Source organism: Acomys minous (assembly GCF_964271855.1).
Source record: "Acomys minous genome assembly, chromosome: 17".
Lineage (NCBI taxonomy): Eukaryota > Metazoa > Chordata > Mammalia > Rodentia > Muridae > Acomys > Acomys minous.
In genome coordinates this window covers 646,838-663,748 of record NC_140500.1, presented here as the reverse complement: position 1 = coordinate 663,748, position 16,911 = coordinate 646,838, and the positions used below count along the sequence as shown (strand labels likewise).

General features: G+C 44.0%; 1 protein-coding gene across 10 annotated transcripts in view; it reads left to right on the top strand.

Annotated features, from left to right (window-relative positions):
• The window catches only part of BICD1 (BICD cargo adaptor 1), a 143,737-nt gene that overhangs the window by 63,828 nt on the left and 62,998 nt on the right, over window positions 1-16,911 (top strand). For all 10 annotated transcript variants that reach the window (XR_014775952.1, XM_084764842.1, XM_084764841.1 and 7 more), the window contains exon 3: window positions 13,767-13,919. Coding sequence is in view for 9 of the 10 variants with exons in the window: in XM_084764842.1 (XP_084620968.1) it covers window positions 13,767-13,919 (153 nt within the window). In the remaining variant the exon portion in view is untranslated. The remainder of the gene's footprint in view (window positions 1-13,766; window positions 13,920-16,911) is intronic.

Genomic DNA, 16,911 nt, shown 5'->3' with positions numbered 1-16,911 from the left:
AGTGCTTACTCTATAATGATATTTCAAAGAGAATATCGCAGGATGAATAATGCTTGACATGTTAGTAGATCTAAACTTTTAATTTGAATGGAAGTAGGATACAGCAGACTCCGCAGGAACGGTGTTATAATGTCTAACCTTTATTTTTTTTCCTCCTTTATTAATTTATTCTTGTTACATCTCAATGGTTATCCCATCCCTTGTATCCTCCCATTCTTCCCTCCCTCCCAATTTCCCCTTATTCCCCTCCCCTATGACTGTTCCTGAGGGGGATTACCTCCCCTTCTATATGATCATAGGGTATCAAGTCTCTTCTTGGTAACCTGCTGTCCTTCCTCTGATTGCCACCAGGTCTCCCCGTCCAGGGGACATGGTCAAAGGTGAGGCACCAGAGTATGTGAGAAAGTCATATCCCACTCTCCACTCTACTGTGGGGAGTGTTCTGTCCATTGGCTAGATCTGAGTAGGGGCTTAAGGTTTACCGCCTGTATTGTCCTTGGCTGGTGCCTTAGTTAGAGCGGGACCCCTGTGCCCAAATCTGCCTATCATAATGTTTTACTTGTAGGCTTTTAGGAACCTCTGGATCCTTCTACTTTGCCATTCTCCCATGCTTCTCTCATCTAGAGTCCCACTAGAATGTCCTCCCCTCTGTCTCAGTTTCCTGGTAAGTGAAGTCTTTCGTGGGACCTGCCCCTTGGGCTAATATGCAGATATAAGTGAGTATATACCATTTGAGTCTTTCTGCTTCTGGGTTAACTCACTCATTATGATCATTTCTAGCTCAATCCATTTATCCACAAATTTCGGGAATTCCTTGTTTTTAATAGCTGAATAGTACTCCATAGTGTATATGTACCACAGTTTCTTTATCCATTCTTCTATTGAGGGACACTTAGGCTGTTTCCATGTTCTGGCTATTATGAATAAGGCTGCTATGAACATGGCTGAGCAAATTTTCTTGCTGTGTGCTGGAGCATCTTCTGGGTATATTCCAAGGAGTGGAATAGCTGGGTCTTGAGGAAGCCCTATTCCCATTTTTCTGAGATAGCACCAGATAGATTTCCAAAGTGGTTGTACTAGTTTGCATTCCCACCAGCAATGAAGGAGTGTTCCTCTCTCCCCACATCCTCGCCAGCATGTGGTGTCGCTTGAATTTTTGATCTTAGCCATCCTGATGGGTGTAAGATGGAATCTCAGAGTTGTTTTGATTTGCATTTCCCTGATGATTAAGGAGGTTGAGCATTTCTTTAAGTGTTTCTCAGCCATTTGATATTCCTCTGTTGAGAATTCTCTTTTTAGTTCCATGCCCCATTTCTCAATTGGGTTATTTGGTTTGGTGGTATTTAATTTCTTGAGTTCTTTATATATTTTGGATATTAGACCTTTGTCAGATGTGGGGTTGGTGAAGATCTTTTCCCAGTCTGTAGACTGTCGCTTTGTTCTCTTTACAGTGTCACCTGCCTTACAGAAGCTTCTCAGCCTCATGAGGTCCCATTTATTAATTGTTGACATTAATGCCTGGGCTGTTGGTGTTCTTTTCAAGAAGTTGTCTCCTGTGCCAATATGTTCCAGGCTCTTTCCCATTTTTTCTTCTAAGTGATTTAGTGTCTCTGGTTTTATGTTGAGGTCTTTAATCCACTTGGATTTGAGTTTTGTACAAGGTGACAAATATGGGTCCAGTTGCATTTTTTTACACATATGTCTAACCTTTATATCATCACCTGTACAGCAATATTAAAAGTACTTAGTAGTAGCTTTCTGAAACAGTTTGAGGTTTACTAAAACAATACTTTAAAATTTTATTTATTTATTATAACTTATCACATTACATCCTGATTGTTGTGCCCTCGCTCTTATCTTCCCATTCCCACCCTCCCTCCCTCTTCCGCCCTATTCCCCTCCCCTAGACCTCTGATGGGGGCCCCTCTTCCCCCCACCATCTGATCACAGTCTACCAGGTCTTATCAGGATAGCCTACATCCCCTTCCTCTGTGTGCCTGCAAGGCTGCCCCACCAAAGGGCAGGGAACAAATCACAGGCACCAAAGTTCATGTCAGAGGCAGTCCCAGCTCTCCCCGCTCCCCACACACATGGAGAATACATCTGAACAGAGGGTCTAGATGCTGCGCATTCATTGTCTTGGTTGGTGCATCAGTTTCTGCAGGGTACCCCTGGGTCCAGATCTTCTGGCCTTGATGGTCTCCCTGTGGAGCTCCTGACCCCTCTGAGTCCTTCCAACCCCCCCACTCTTCCATACAACTTTCAGTGCTCCTTGCAGAATTCAGCTGAGTCTCAGCATCTGTCTCGAATCCCTGCTGGGTGTAGTTTCTTCAAGGACCTCTATGTTGGGCTAATATCCACTTAACAGTGAGCATATACCTTGCATGTCTTTCTGGGTCTGGGTTACACTCAGGATGATTTTTTTCTAGTTCCACCCAATTGCCTACAAATTTCAAGATTCCCTTGTTTTTAATAGCTGAATAGTATTCCATTGTGTAAATGTACCACAGTTTCTTTATCCATTCTTTAGTTGAGGACATCTAGGTTGTTTCCAGATTCTGGCTATTATGGATAAAGCTGCTATGAACATAATTGAGAAATGTCCTGGTTGTATGGTGGAGATCTTTCAGGAATATACCCAGGGGTGGTATGGCTGGGTCTTGAGGTAGAACCATTCCCAATTTTCTAAGAAAGTGCCAGATTGATTTCCAAAGTTGTTGTACAAGTTCTCACTCCCATCAGCAATGGAGGAGTGGTCTCCTTTCTCCACATCCTCGCCAACATGTGCTGTCACTTGAGTTTTTGATCTTAGCCATTCTGATAGGTGTAAGGTGTAATCTCAGAGTCGTTTTGAAAACAATATTTTTTGAAAAGCAGAATTGTAACTAAGCATCCTTTTTGAGGCCTTCAGCGTACATGAAAATTTCAAAAATATAAACAGAATATCAGATTGTACAAATCTATGCTAAAAGTATTTCCTCTCTTTTGTTACACAGTAAACACTACAACTGCTTTTAAACATGTATTTTAATAGATTGACAATATTTCTAAGGAAAGTATTCTTGTTTTAATGTAGACACAAGACGGTGTCTATTTAAAATGAGGTACCGATTTATTACCTGTACAAAGTGGAGACCAGATAACTTTTTCAGAATAGCTGTTTCAGTAGTTAAAATGGAAAGAGCTTAATGGTATAGCAACTCATCTCTTGCTAACAAGTCATGATAATGAAACTGGGCCTTACAAATCATAAAAACATGCTTGCCATTGAAATGTTTCACAACTATATTTTTCCAAGATATATATTATTTTACTAATTTGTTCTTGTTACATCTCAATGGTTATCCCATCCCTTGTATCCTCCCATTCTTCCCTCCCTCCCATTTTCCCCTTATTCCCCTCCCCTATGACAGTTCCTGAGGGGGATTTCCTTCCCCTGTATATGCTCATAGGGTATCAAGTCTCTTCTTGGTAACCTGCTGTCCTTCCTCTGAGTGCCACCAGGTCTCCCCCTCCAGGGAAAATGGTCAAATATGAGGCACCAGAGTACGTGAGAAAGTCATATCCAATTCTCCACTCTACTGTGGAGAATGTTCTGACCATTGGCTAGATCTGGGTAGGGGTTTAAAGTTTACAGCCTGTATTGTCCTTGGCTGGTGTCTTAGTTTGAGTGGGACCCCTGTGCCCAAATCTGCCTATCATAATGTTCTACTTGTAGGTTTCCTCAAGACCCAGCTATTCCACTCCTTGGAATATACTCAGAAGATGCTCCAACACACAACAAGAAAATTTGCTCAACCATGTTCATAGCAGCCTTATTCATAATAGCCAGAACATGGAAACAGCCTAAGTGTCCATCAATAGAAGAATGGATAAAGAAAGTGTGGTACATATACACTCTGGAATACTATTCAGCTATTAAAAACAAGGAATTCCCGAAATTTGTGGATAAATGGATTGAGCTAGAAATGATCATAATGAGTGAGTTAACCCAGAAGCAGAAAGACTCAAATGGTATATACTCACTTATATCTGCATATTAACCCAAGGGGCATGTCACATGAAAGCCTTCAATTACCAGGAAACTGGGACAGTGGGGAGGACATCCTATTGGGACTCTAGATGAGAGAAGCATGGGAGAATGGCAAAGTAGAAGGATCCAGAGGGTCCTAGAAACCCACAACTATATTTCTATTATTTTATTTATTATAATTTGTTCACATTATATCCCAATTGTTATCCCCTCAATCAGTTATCTTCCTGTTCCCAACCTCCCTCCCCCTTCTGCCCCAATCCCCTCTCTCAGCCCTCTGATGGCGGGTGGCAGGTGGGGTGCAGCTCTCCCACACTGTCTGGCCACAGTCCATCAGGTCTCATCAGGACAGCCTGCATCCCCTTCCTCTGTGCACCTGCAAGGCCTCAGTGCCAAGAGGCAGAGATCAAATCATGGGCACCAGGGTGCATGTCAGAGATTCAGTGGCAGTCCTCCCCCCAGTGTGGAGAATTAGCTGTCTATCAGCTACATCTGAACAGGGGTCTAGTTTCTCTGCATGCATTGTCCTTAGTTGGTGCGTCAGTTTGTGCAGGCCCTCCTGGGTCCAGGTCCACAGCCCTGATGGTCTCCCTGTGAGGCTCCTGACCCCTCCAGGTCCTTCCATCCTCCACTCTTCCATACCACTCTCAGCACTCTGCCCAGAGTCCAGCTTAGAGCCCCGTTATGTTTCCTGATCCCCTGCTGGGAGGGACCTTTATGTTCTGCTAGTATCTGCTTATAAGTGAGTATATACCATGCATGTCAGAGAATTCTCAGAGGAATATTGAGAAACACTTGAAGAAATGCTCAACATGCTTAGTCATCAGAGAAATGCAAATCAAAATGACTGAGATTTCATCTTACACCTATCAAATGGATGAAACTAGAAAAGATCATCCTGAGTGAGGTAACCCAGACTCAGAAAGACATGCATGGTGTATACTCACTTATTAGTGGATATTAACCAAATAATACAGGATAACTACACTACAATACACAGGCATAAGAAGCTAAATAACAAGAAGGACCTTAGGGAAGATGCTTAATTCTCATTCAGTAGGGCACATAATAGACTAGACACCAGAAGCAGTTGAAGAAAAGGAACAGGAAGTGCACCTATCATGGAGATCCTCTGAAAGACTCCACCAGAGGGTGATGGAAGCAGATGCTGAGACTCAGCATCCATTGGGATGGAGTGCTATTGGGATGGAATGCTATTGGGATGGAGTGCTATTGGGATGGAGTGCTATTGGGATGGAGTGCTATTGGGATGGAGTGCCATTGGGATGGAGTGCTATTGGGATGGAGTGCTATTGGGATGGAGTGCCATTGGGATGGAGTGCTATTGGGATGGAGTGCTATTGGGATGGAGTGCTATTGGGATGGAGTGCTATTGGGATGGAGTGCTATTGGGATGGAGTGCTATTGGGATGGAGTGCTATTGGGATGGAGTGCCATTGGGATGGAGTGCCATTGGGATGGAGTGCTATTGGGATGGAGTGCTATTGGGATGGAGTGCTATTGGGATGGAGTGCCATTGGGATGGAGTGCCATTGGGATGGAGTGCCATTGGGATGGAGTGCCATTGGGATGGAGTGCCATTGGGATGGAGTGCTATTGGGATGGAGTGCCATTGGGATGGAGTGCCATTGGGATGGAGTGCTATTGGGATGGAGTGCTATTGGGATGGAGTGCCATTGGGATGGAGTGCCATTGGGATGGGGTGCTATTGGGATGGGGTGCTATTGGGATGGAGTGCCATTGGGATGGAGTGCCATTGGGATGGAGTGCCATTGGGATGGAGTGCCATTGGGATGGAGTGCCATTGGGATGGAGTGCTATTGGGATGGAGTGCCATTGGGATGGAGTGCCATTGGGATGGAGTGCCATTGGGATGGAGTGCCATTGGGATGGAGTGCCATTGGGATGGAGTGCTATTGGGATGGGGTGCCATTGGGATGGAGTGCCATTGGGATGGAGTGCTATTGGGATGGAGTGCTATTGGGATGGGGTGCTATTGGGATGGAGTGCTATTGGGATGGGGTGCTATTGGGATGGGGTGCTATTGGGATGGAGTGCTATTGGGATGGAGTGCTATTGGGATGGAGTGCTATTGGGATGGAGTGCTATTGGGATGGAGTGCCATTGGGATGGAGTGCTATTGGGATGGAGTGCTATTGGGATGGAGTGCCATTGGGATGGAGTGCCATTGGGATGGAGTGCCATTGGGATGGAGTGCCATTGGGATGGAGTGCCATTGGGATGGAGTGCCATTGGGATGGAGTGCCATTGGGATGGAGTGCTATTGGGATGGAGTGCCATTGGGATGGAGTGCCATTGGGATGGAGTGCTATTGGGATGGAGTGCCATTGGGATGGAGTGCCATTGGGATGGAGTGCTATTGGGATGGAGTGCTATTGGGATGGAGTGCCATTGGGATGGAGTGCTATTGGGATGGGGTGCTATTGGGATGGGGTGCTATTGGGATGGAGTGCCATTGGGATGGAGTGCCATTGGGATGGAGTGCTATTGGGATGGAGTGCTATTGGGATGGAGTGCTATTGGGATGGAGTGCCATTGGGATGGCGTGCCATTGGGATGGAGTGCCATTGGGATGGAGTGCCATTGGGATGGAGTGCTATTGGGATGGAGTGCTATTGGGATGGGGTGCTATTGGGATGGGGTGCTATTGGGATGGAGTGCTATTGGGATGGGGTGCTATTGGGATGGAGTGCCATTGGGATGGAGTGCTATTGGGATGGAGTGCCATTGGGATGGAGTGCCATTGGGATGGAGTGCTATTGGGATGGAGTGCCATTGGGATGGGGTGCTATTGGGATGGGGTGCTATTGGGATGGGGTGCTATTGGGATGGGGTGCTATTGGGATGGGGTGCTATTGGGATGGAGTGCTATTGGGATGGAGTGCCATTGGGATGGAGTGCTATTGGGATGGAGTGCTATTGGGATGGAGTGCTATTGGGATGGAGTGCTATTGGGATGGAGTGCCATTGGGATGGAGTGCTATTGGGATGGAGTGCCATTGGGATGGAGTGCTATTGGGATGGGGTGCTATTGGGATGGAGTGCTATTGGGATGGGGTGCTATTGGGATGGGGTGCTATTGGGATGGAGTGCTATTGGGATGGGGTGCTATTGGGATGGAGTGCCATTGGGATGGAGTGCTATTGGGATGGAGTGCCATTGGGATGGAGTGCCATTGGGATGGAGTGCTATTGGGATGGAGTGCCATTGGGATGGGGTGCTATTGGGATGGAGTGCTATTGGGATGGGGTGCTATTGGGATGGGGTGCTATTGGGATGGGGTGCTATTGGGATGGAGTGCTATTGGGATGGAGTGCCATTGGGATGGAGTGCTATTGGGATGGAGTGCTATTGGGATGGAGTGCTATTGGGATGGAGTGCTATTGGGATGGAGTGCTATTGGGATGGAGTGCTATTGGGATGGAGTGCCATTGGGATGGAGTGCTATTGGGATGGGGTGCTATTGGGATGGAGTGCTATTGGGATGGGGTGCTATTGGGATGGAGTGCTATTGGGATGGAGTGCTATTGGGATGGAGTGCTATTGGGATGGAGTGCTATTGGGATGGAGTGCTATTGGGATGGAGTGCTATTGGGATGGAGTGCTATTGGGATGGAGTGCCATTGGGATGGAGTGCTATTGGGATGGAGTGCCATTGGGATGGAGTGCTATTGGGATGGAGTGCTATTGGGATGGAGTGCTATTGGGATGGAGTGCTATTGGGATGGGGTGCTATTGGGATGGAGTGCCATTGGGATGGAGTGCTATTGGGATGGAGTGCTATTGGGATGGGGTGCTATTGGGATGGAGTGCTATTGGGATGGGGTGCTATTGGGATGGGGTGCTATTGGGATGGGGTGCTATTGGGATGGGGTGCTATTGGGATGGAGTGCTATTGGGATGGAGTGCTATTGGGATGGAGTGCTATTGGGATGGGGTGCTATTGGGATGGGGTGCTATTGGGATGGAGTGCTATTGGGATGGAGTGCTATTGGGATGGAGTGCTATTGGGATGGAGTGCTATTGGGATGGGGTGCTATTGGGATGGGGTGCTATTGGGATGGGGTGCTATTGGGATGCGGTGCCGTGAGTCTTATGGAAGAGTTGGAAGATAGAAGGATGTGAATGGAGGACAGAGCTCCACAAGGAGACCAATAGAGCCAACAAATCTAGGCCAGGGGCTGGGGTGGAGGTGCTGCAAACTGATGCACCAAAAAAGGACCTAGACCCTCTGCTCAGATGTAGTAGACAGGCAGCACAGTCTCCTTGTGGGTCCTCTAATATGGGGAATAGGGACTACCTCTGATATGGACTCAAGTGCCCCCCCACTTGGTGGGGAAGTGTTGCCAGGCCACAGAGGAAGAGGATGCAGGCAGTCCAGATGAGACTTGATAGGCTTCGGTCAGATGATAGGGGAGGAGTGCTCCCCATTTCTGAGGACTAGGGGAAAGGGGAGGGGGAATGCAGGAGGGAGGGTGGGACTGGGAGTCCATGATGGACTACAATTGCGATGTAAAGTAAACAAATAAAAATCTTTTTAAAAGAAAACAAAAAGCAAAGCAAAACAAAACAAAAACCCCTGAACACTTTTTTCCGCATGTCTGTGGAGTCCAGAAGTCTGTGAATTACTGAGTCAAGGTCAAGGTGTCACAGACAACCTTTCCAGAGGTGATAGGAACACAAACATGTTCTTCTCAGATCCTAGAGCACCCTTCTTTGCACTCGTTGTTACGTGACCCTCCTTACATTTTTCGCCTCCGGCAGTAGCATAGCATCTGGTTTCAGTGTCTCCCTCCCTCTCCTCTTTGTGTCTGCCATTTCTTGGTTGTTAGTTTATTCACTTATTTATTTATTATTTATTTATTTATTGTGCATACATGTGTGTGTCTGCATGTGCATGTGCGTGTGCGTGTGTGTGTGTGTGTGTCAATGGATTTACACTTACAGTTTATCCAGCTTATAAAGAATAACTTTCCATCTCAATTCCTGAACTTCAGTCAGTTTGGCACATTTGTCTCACCACGTAAAGGAGCAGCCACTGGTTACAGGAGCTGGGATCTGCACATTTGGGGGCTTCTATCTAGCCAACTACAGGTGCCACCACCACCACCTCTTCCACTATAACTGCATGTTCTATACCAATTAGGAAGTGAAGAAGAAAGAATACAAGGTAATAAATGTATAACTTTGGCTGCTGACGAATTACTTTTCGTATTTCAGTCTATATGTCCATTAGAGAAAGAACAAAGATATGATTAAAATTAATAGGAAGAAAGTACTAGAGCTGGTGATGTCGATCGCACTGCCATTTACCCAATTCCGTTTGCGTTCCTCTTTCTGCCTGGACCAGTCAGCATGGGCAATGGGTCATTCCAAGGTCAGACAGTGTCACCACTCTCTTATTGTGATGGGCAAATCCACTATTAAGCTTCAGATTGAGAGAAATACCATTGAGTTGGCAAATGCTTTGGATGTGTACGTGCAGAGAGTCATATGTAATTATAACTTGCCAGTCTGTGTGGCAAAGAGAATTGGAACACTGCTGCATTTCAATTCACTGAAGTCACCTTCACTGATGATCTTTTAGGTAAGCACCTACTCTGTGCAAATGCTGTGCCAGACAATGCTAGAGACATCATTTTTAAAACAATGTCTATCTTTTTTTACACTGCACAAGGGATAAAATACAGTTACATCATATTTGAATTAATCTTTCGTTATCAGTATTTGCTGGTGAAATGTTTTGAAGCCTATCTCTTTAAGCATCTTTTTGGACATCCCCCCTAACTTTTCCTCGTTGCCATAGTTGAACACTGTGAGATGGTTTGTGAGAAGAGTGTACTTGAGTACATGATTAATTTTAATACTAGAAGGCTGTCCCCATGGGCTGCTCCTTCCAGTGTAGGTGTCTGATTCAGAGCAGAACATGTGTGGCTTGTACCCTCTAATGTCACAGCATAATGGGGCCCTGTAGGAAACACCAGACATATACCGCTTACCCCCCCCCCCCCCCACCGCCCCAGCTGAAGATAAGTTTTTTGGAGACGGCCTCAGTATCAGTATTTAACTTAAGCTTGCTTTGAACTTACTACATAGGTCAGGTTGTCTTGGAACTTAAAATATTCATGCTATTCTGAGTACATGAGAATCTTTTTTAAAAAAAATCTGCTTCACCAAGCCACATGTGTTAATCAGCTTTCTGTCACTGATAAAATGCCAGACACAAATACTTTATAAAGAAGAAAAGTTAATTTTGGTGCACGATTTTAAAGATTTCTGACCATGGTTAATTGTTTCTGTTGCTTCTGGGTCTGTGGCAAGGTGAGTTTCACATAGGGGAGCTTATGGCGGAACAAAAAGCTCAATACATGGGAGGCCAAGAAAACCAGGAAGTGTGCCAGAATCAGTCTTCTCCTAAAGGACGTGCCCTAGTGAACTAACTTCTTCAGTCTAAAGGTTTCACCACAACCCAAAACCCTCAAAACATGAGTTATTAGGGGGAATGTAAAGTCCAAATAAGGTACCCAACATGCATTAAGCCTTATAAATTTTTTTAGGTTATTACTTCATTGGTAAACAGCGGCTTTGTGGAGTCTCATGTTAATTTGGACTGGCCTTAAATTGGCTAAATAGTTTGAATTGTTTTAAAAAAATAATCAATCAATTAATTCACTTTACATCCCAATTGTAGGCCCCTCCCTACTCCTCAGAAAAGGGGAGCCCCTCCCTAACACCCCACCCCAGCACATCAAGTTGCTTCAGGACTGAGCGCATCCTCTTCCTCTGTGCGCCTGTGGTTTGTGCTGCGAGACAGGTGCCTGGAAAGTACAGAGTACAGTTTTGGAAAGATGGTTAGATGTAGGATTTCACAGAAGAGTAGGCCTGATTAGTACATAAGGTACGAATGTGACATGTGTCATTTGTGTGGCTAGTTTACATGGACCTGTGAGGCATGACAGTAACCTGCCGCCTCTGACTGTTGGGCTGTAGAAGGCAGGGTGTGCTCTTGTCGGCTCCTTCGGTTTAGGGCCCCACTAGCTGGAAGCCATGCTCCTCTACCTATATGATATTATCATTTTCAATAATTTGGTCTATAAATTGTTTAAAACATCCCTTGAAAAAGGTAAAGGTCTTATGGTTAAATATATTTAGCAAATGGTGCATACTGTATTTTTCTCTAACAAAGTCTTAATGTATACTAGTTTAATCAATGTACACTTAAATTTTAAATGTTCTGAGAGTTTTGAAAGAAAAAAGTGTAGTTTTAAACTATCAACTGTATAATGAATTAATTATCCTGTATATATTAACTAAATGCAGGATATTAATATGGCAGCAGTTTTCGTTTTTAAAAAAATTTATTTAAGTAATTTATTCAGGCTACATCTCATTGTTATCCCCTCACTTGTGTCTTCCTGTTCCTCCTCCCTCCCTCTTTCATCCTATTCCCCTCCCTAGGTCTATGACAGAAGGTGACCTTGTTCCCCCCAGGATAAGATCACAGCCTATCAGATCTCTTTCTGGAAACTTGCTTTCTCTTCCCCTGAGTGTCACCAGGCCACCCCACCAAGGGGAAGTGGTCAAATAGGGTGCACCAGAGTTCATGTCCGAGTCAGTCCCTGCTCTCCACACAATCGTGGAGAATGCGGCAGTAGTTTTCTTTAACCAGCTAGTTCCCCAATAATTGATACCTGGTCCCTCAGAAACCCCAAACCTGAAAACCTAAACCCCTCCTACCTCCCTTCTGTCCAGTCACAGGCTTCAGTGTCTTTATTAACCAATCAGGGGTAATTGGGGAACATTCCTTACATCACACGGATATAGGAAATGGTTCAAGTTCATAAGGATGCCCATGACAGGGCAGTAACTAGAATCAGCATCTGAAAGCACAGTGCATAAGACCCTCCTCCAACAATCAACTGTTCCTAAACCACTTTTATTTGAGGACTTCTATTTATCTTTCAAACTATGGACACAAAGATGTGTTTCTCCTTCTCTCATTCTTAAGAGTGATAAATTATATCAGTCATGAATTAGCATGGGTGAGTCATTAGTGCATATTTCTACAGAGGTAGAAAGGAAAGGGAATAAAGTATAAATACACATGGAGTGGAAGTCACAAATAAGGTGTTTTTAAACAGGAGAATTTTATATAGGGCCTGCTTTGTGGGTATTCATAGGTAATAAAATTACAGTAACATTCCCTCTTCTTATTGCTATGATCTGCTTAGCCCTACTCCTGTTAAATAATCACTGTTGACAGTTCGGGGAGAATTTTTTGCAAATATGTTTATAACCTTAAAGTGAGGTTTGTTTGTGTGTGCATGTACACATGTATGCACTTCTAAATTTTGTTCATTTTTGCTGCTTTAATTTTTGAGGTAGGGTCTTACGTAACCCAAGCTGTTCATGAGCCCCTGATCCCTCTTCCTCTACCCTTGGAATCCAGATGTGCACCACAGTACCCAGACCCTCCTTATTCATTTTTAAATAGAAATCTTCACTTTAAAAATGTTAAATACAAAGAAATTGTGAAATTTGCAGGCAAACTGATAGAACTTGAAAAGATCATCCTGAGTGAGGTAACCCAGGCCCAGAAAGACACAGATGGTATATACTCACTTATAAGTGGATATTAGCCCAACATAGATGTCCTCTGAGAGACTCCACCCAGTGGGGGATCCAGACAGATACTGGGACTAGCAGCTGGACTCTGGGCAGAATGTTTAAAGTTGTATGGAAGAGTGGTGGGCGGTGGGTGGGGATGGAAGGGCCTGGAGGCGTCAGGAGCTCCACAGGGAGACCCATCAAGGCCTGTGGATCTGGACACAGGAGGGCCTGCATAGACTGATGCACCAACCAAGGACAATGCATGTGGTAAACCTATACCCCCTGTTCAGATGTAGCCGATGGACAGCTCAGTCTCCATGTGGGAGGTGGGGGGGGGGACGGCCGCTGAACCTCTGACAGCCATGCTTTTGCCCATGATTTGATCATTACCCCTTGGCAGGACAGCCTTGTGGGTACACAAAGGAAGGGGATGCAGGCTGTCCTGATGAGACCCGATAGGCGGTGGCCAGATAGTGGTGGAGGAGGGCCCCCCTGTCAGAGGTCTAGGGGAGGGGAAATTATTATTTTTTATGGTTGTGAACGGCCCTGTGAGTCCTGGAAGTCCAATCCAGGTCCTCTGGAAGAGCTGCAAGTGCTCTTAACCACTGAGCCATCTCTTCACATATGGAATCTTACTGCGCATACTAGTCTATAGCTTATTTTTACATTTAATAATATATTGTAGCTGTACTTTGGTTTCAATACATTAAAGTTTCTTCTGATTGTATTTCTCATCATTTTAAATAATTTTTGTAATTCAAAGAGGAAAATAATTATTTCAGTGTTACTTCAAATAGCACAAATTTAGTCTATTTTTTTGTGTGTAAATAAACATGAATTTGCTTAGCTTTTTATTTTTTCTTTGAAAATATATTTCAGAATAATTTTTAAATGTCAGATTGCTGGGTCAAGGTGTCTGTGCTTTAGAAATCTTAATGGCTATCATTAAATTGTCATCTAAAAAGGAAGTGCCAATTTAAATGCAAGAAATCTTTCTGACATTTAAGTACTAGTTTTTGGTACATTTACTAAAATCTGGAATAGGGAAGTTTTATACTGATTGTTTGTATCGTTGTTTTAGAACAATGAGATGGTTGAGCTACAGAGAATACGAATGAAAGATGAAATCCGAGAATATAAATTCCGCGAGGCCCGACTCCTTCAGGACTATACAGAACTGGAAGAAGAAAATATCACATTGCAGAAACTTGTGTCCACATTAAAGCAGAACCAGGTGAGGCTTAAGATGTTTGAAAAAGTTATTCCACAGGTGGATTCACATTTTTTAATAAATGAGGTACACCCTTCTTTTTCTTTTGTCTTTTCAAAAGACTTGTTTTTACTATATTACATGTGTGTATGAGGACACGCAGCAGTGTTGGTACTTCTGGGGTTGCCTTGGAGCCTGAGTTAGAGAAACTTGGGCAACACCTGACACAGGTGCTGGTAATTGAAGCCTCTGGAAGAGCAGTACCTGCTCTTAACTGCTGAGCTGTTCCTTCAGCTCTATCTATACTTGATTTCTTAAGAAAGAACTTGACTTTTCCCCCTTACACCCCTCTAATTTGTATATTGGAATTTATCAGTCTTCCTATGTCAGCTAAAATGTATAAGGAAAAAAAGCTATGTAAGTAGCATAGTTTACAATACAGTGTTTCTCTGTGTAGCCCTGGCTGTCCCGGACTCGTTTTGCAGGCCAGGCTGGCCTTGAACTCGCAGAGATCCTCCTGCCTCTGCCTCCTGAGTGCTGGGATTAAAGGCGTGATTCAGTTTTATTAGGTAAGAAGAATGTTAATTTGTTTTATCTGTTTTAGTAGCAAGTCAAATGTATTACAATAACTTAGCAACTCCTTACTGTTGCTGAGTATACTGACTTGCCTTATTTAGCATCCTTAAGATCTTCCTATAAAAACTTGTCTGTCTTCTGCTGCTTCCTCTTCCTTCCCTCCTCCTTTCCCTCCTGCTTTCCTTCTCTGTCCCCTCCACTCTCTTCCCTTCCCCCATTTCTCCATTCTCCCTTCCTTTACCCAATTCCTTCTTCCTCCCCTTTGCTTCCCCTCTCCCTCCTCCTTTCCCGCTCTTTCCTACCCAGCCTTCTCTGTCCCCTTGGCCTCTCCCATCTTTTCTTTATCTCTCCTCTCTTCATTCTCTTTCCTTTCCCCCTTTCTTCCCATTTCCTCCTCCTTTTTCTCTTCCTCTTCTCTCTTTTCTCTTCGTCTGTCTTTTTGTCTGTCTCTTTAATTTTTGGGGGCAAATTGTTCTCAATGCTATTGAAAAGTATTAATTAATAGGGAGAAAACAGTGAGAGAAAAATGCTTGTTTTTTTTTTTTTTCAGCTACAAAAGTTTCTTGTAATTTACATTTTTTTAACCTCAATGAGGCTTAAGTGGTGCTTTGGTTTTTGTTGCTGTAATAAAGTATCGTGACAAATACAACTTATGGGGGGAAAGGACTTATTTCAGTTTACAGTTCTTGGGGGACATAGTCCATTATGAGCGAGAATGCCTGGCCAAGCAGGAGAGACATGGCAACAGAAACAGGGATTTGGCTGGTCACATTACATTTGCCCCTGAACAGCAGAGAGTGATCAGGCGGTGGGCCTGGCCGTAAGGTCTCGAGGCTGACCTCAGTGACCAGCTCCTCCAGGCTGACCTCCAGTGACCAGCTCCTCCAGCAAGACTCTACCTCCTACAAGTTCCACAGCGTTCCCAAGCAGCACACTAAGTGGGACCCTACAGGGAACATTTCACCTTCACAACGTTCCGCTCTGGCCCCTCTAGGCTCATGGCCATCTGTTGGTGTAAAATGTATTTATTCTAACTGAACTCTGCAGCTTTATATCTGGAGCCTGTGATGAGCTGGCTGAGCCTGGTCCTTCTCGCGCTGCCTTCTGCAGTACACGTAACATCTGTCTTATGTAGGCTTCATACTACGCCTGCAGACATCCTGGGCTGATGTCTCATGGTCCTGGTATCCAATATTTTGGGTCTCTACTACAACCTAGTGTTCACCTTCACAGCTTTACACAGTGACCTCACATGCCTCCTTTCAGGAACTTTGCCCTTTGCCCATGCTTTTTGGTCTCAGTAGTTCTTTGGAACTGTGGTTAGAGTCCTTACAATCCTTTCAATGTTGCATCTCTGATGCTTGTCAAACCAGTGCCACACCGGCAAGTTCTGCTGCCGCCTTGGGATGGAGCTGGACTCCCTCACATCACAGTTGTGATGTCCTAGTTTTTTTTTCCCAGAGTATTTATTAAACAAATGTTTACTGAAGAGCAGAATTTGGTTTTAAACACTATGGAGGGAGCACTGATGTACTGAAGGGTATTTAGGAGAGTAAAAAGGTACTTTGGCTATTTTTGTTTTTTTGAGACAGGGTCTCACTATGTAACTCTGACTGGCCTGGACATTTACTATGTAGTCCAGGTTGGCCTCAAACGCACAGAGATCTGTTTGCTTCCGCCACCAGAGTGCTGGGATTAAAAGCATAGACCACCATGCCTGGCCTGGATAATATGCTTTGTTTATTGTTTGCTTGCTTGCTTGTTTGTTTTATTAAAGACAGAGTTTCTCAGTATAACAGTCCTGGCTGCCCTGGAACTCACTTTGCAAATTAGGCTTGCTTCATACTCAGAGATCCACCTGCCTCTGCCTTCTGAGTGCTGGGATCAAAGGTGTGCACCATCATATCCGGCCAAATGGCATGTTTTTAAAAGGTGGCATATGGTTAGTACCATGGAAGAGTCTCCAGCAGGCATACCAGCTCACAGAGACACTGCCATCTATGGTTCCTATAACCAAAGGTTGGATTAATATTGGATTAATAATAGTATAGATATTTATTATTTGAGATTAATTATTTTTGGCTTTTTTTTTATCTTATTCTCAAACATATTGTGTTGACATTTTGTCTTACTTTGATCTTTTAAACAAATATTTGTCTGTGTACCAAAATTGCCTTTTCATTAATGAAATAAAAACAGTGATGGTAAAATTTTTTTCTTGGATAGCAAATATTCAAAAATTTGATAGAATATTACCAAAATATTTTATTGTTGTTTATTAGGAAACCAATGCTGTCTTGTGCATTGGATCCTAAAAAATGTCCTAGTACAGTAGATACCTTTTTCTCTCTACTAGATGTTAAATTATATATTTTTATTTTTAAAAATATAGCTACATATATATATATATATGTGTGTGTGTGTGTGTGTGTGTGTATGT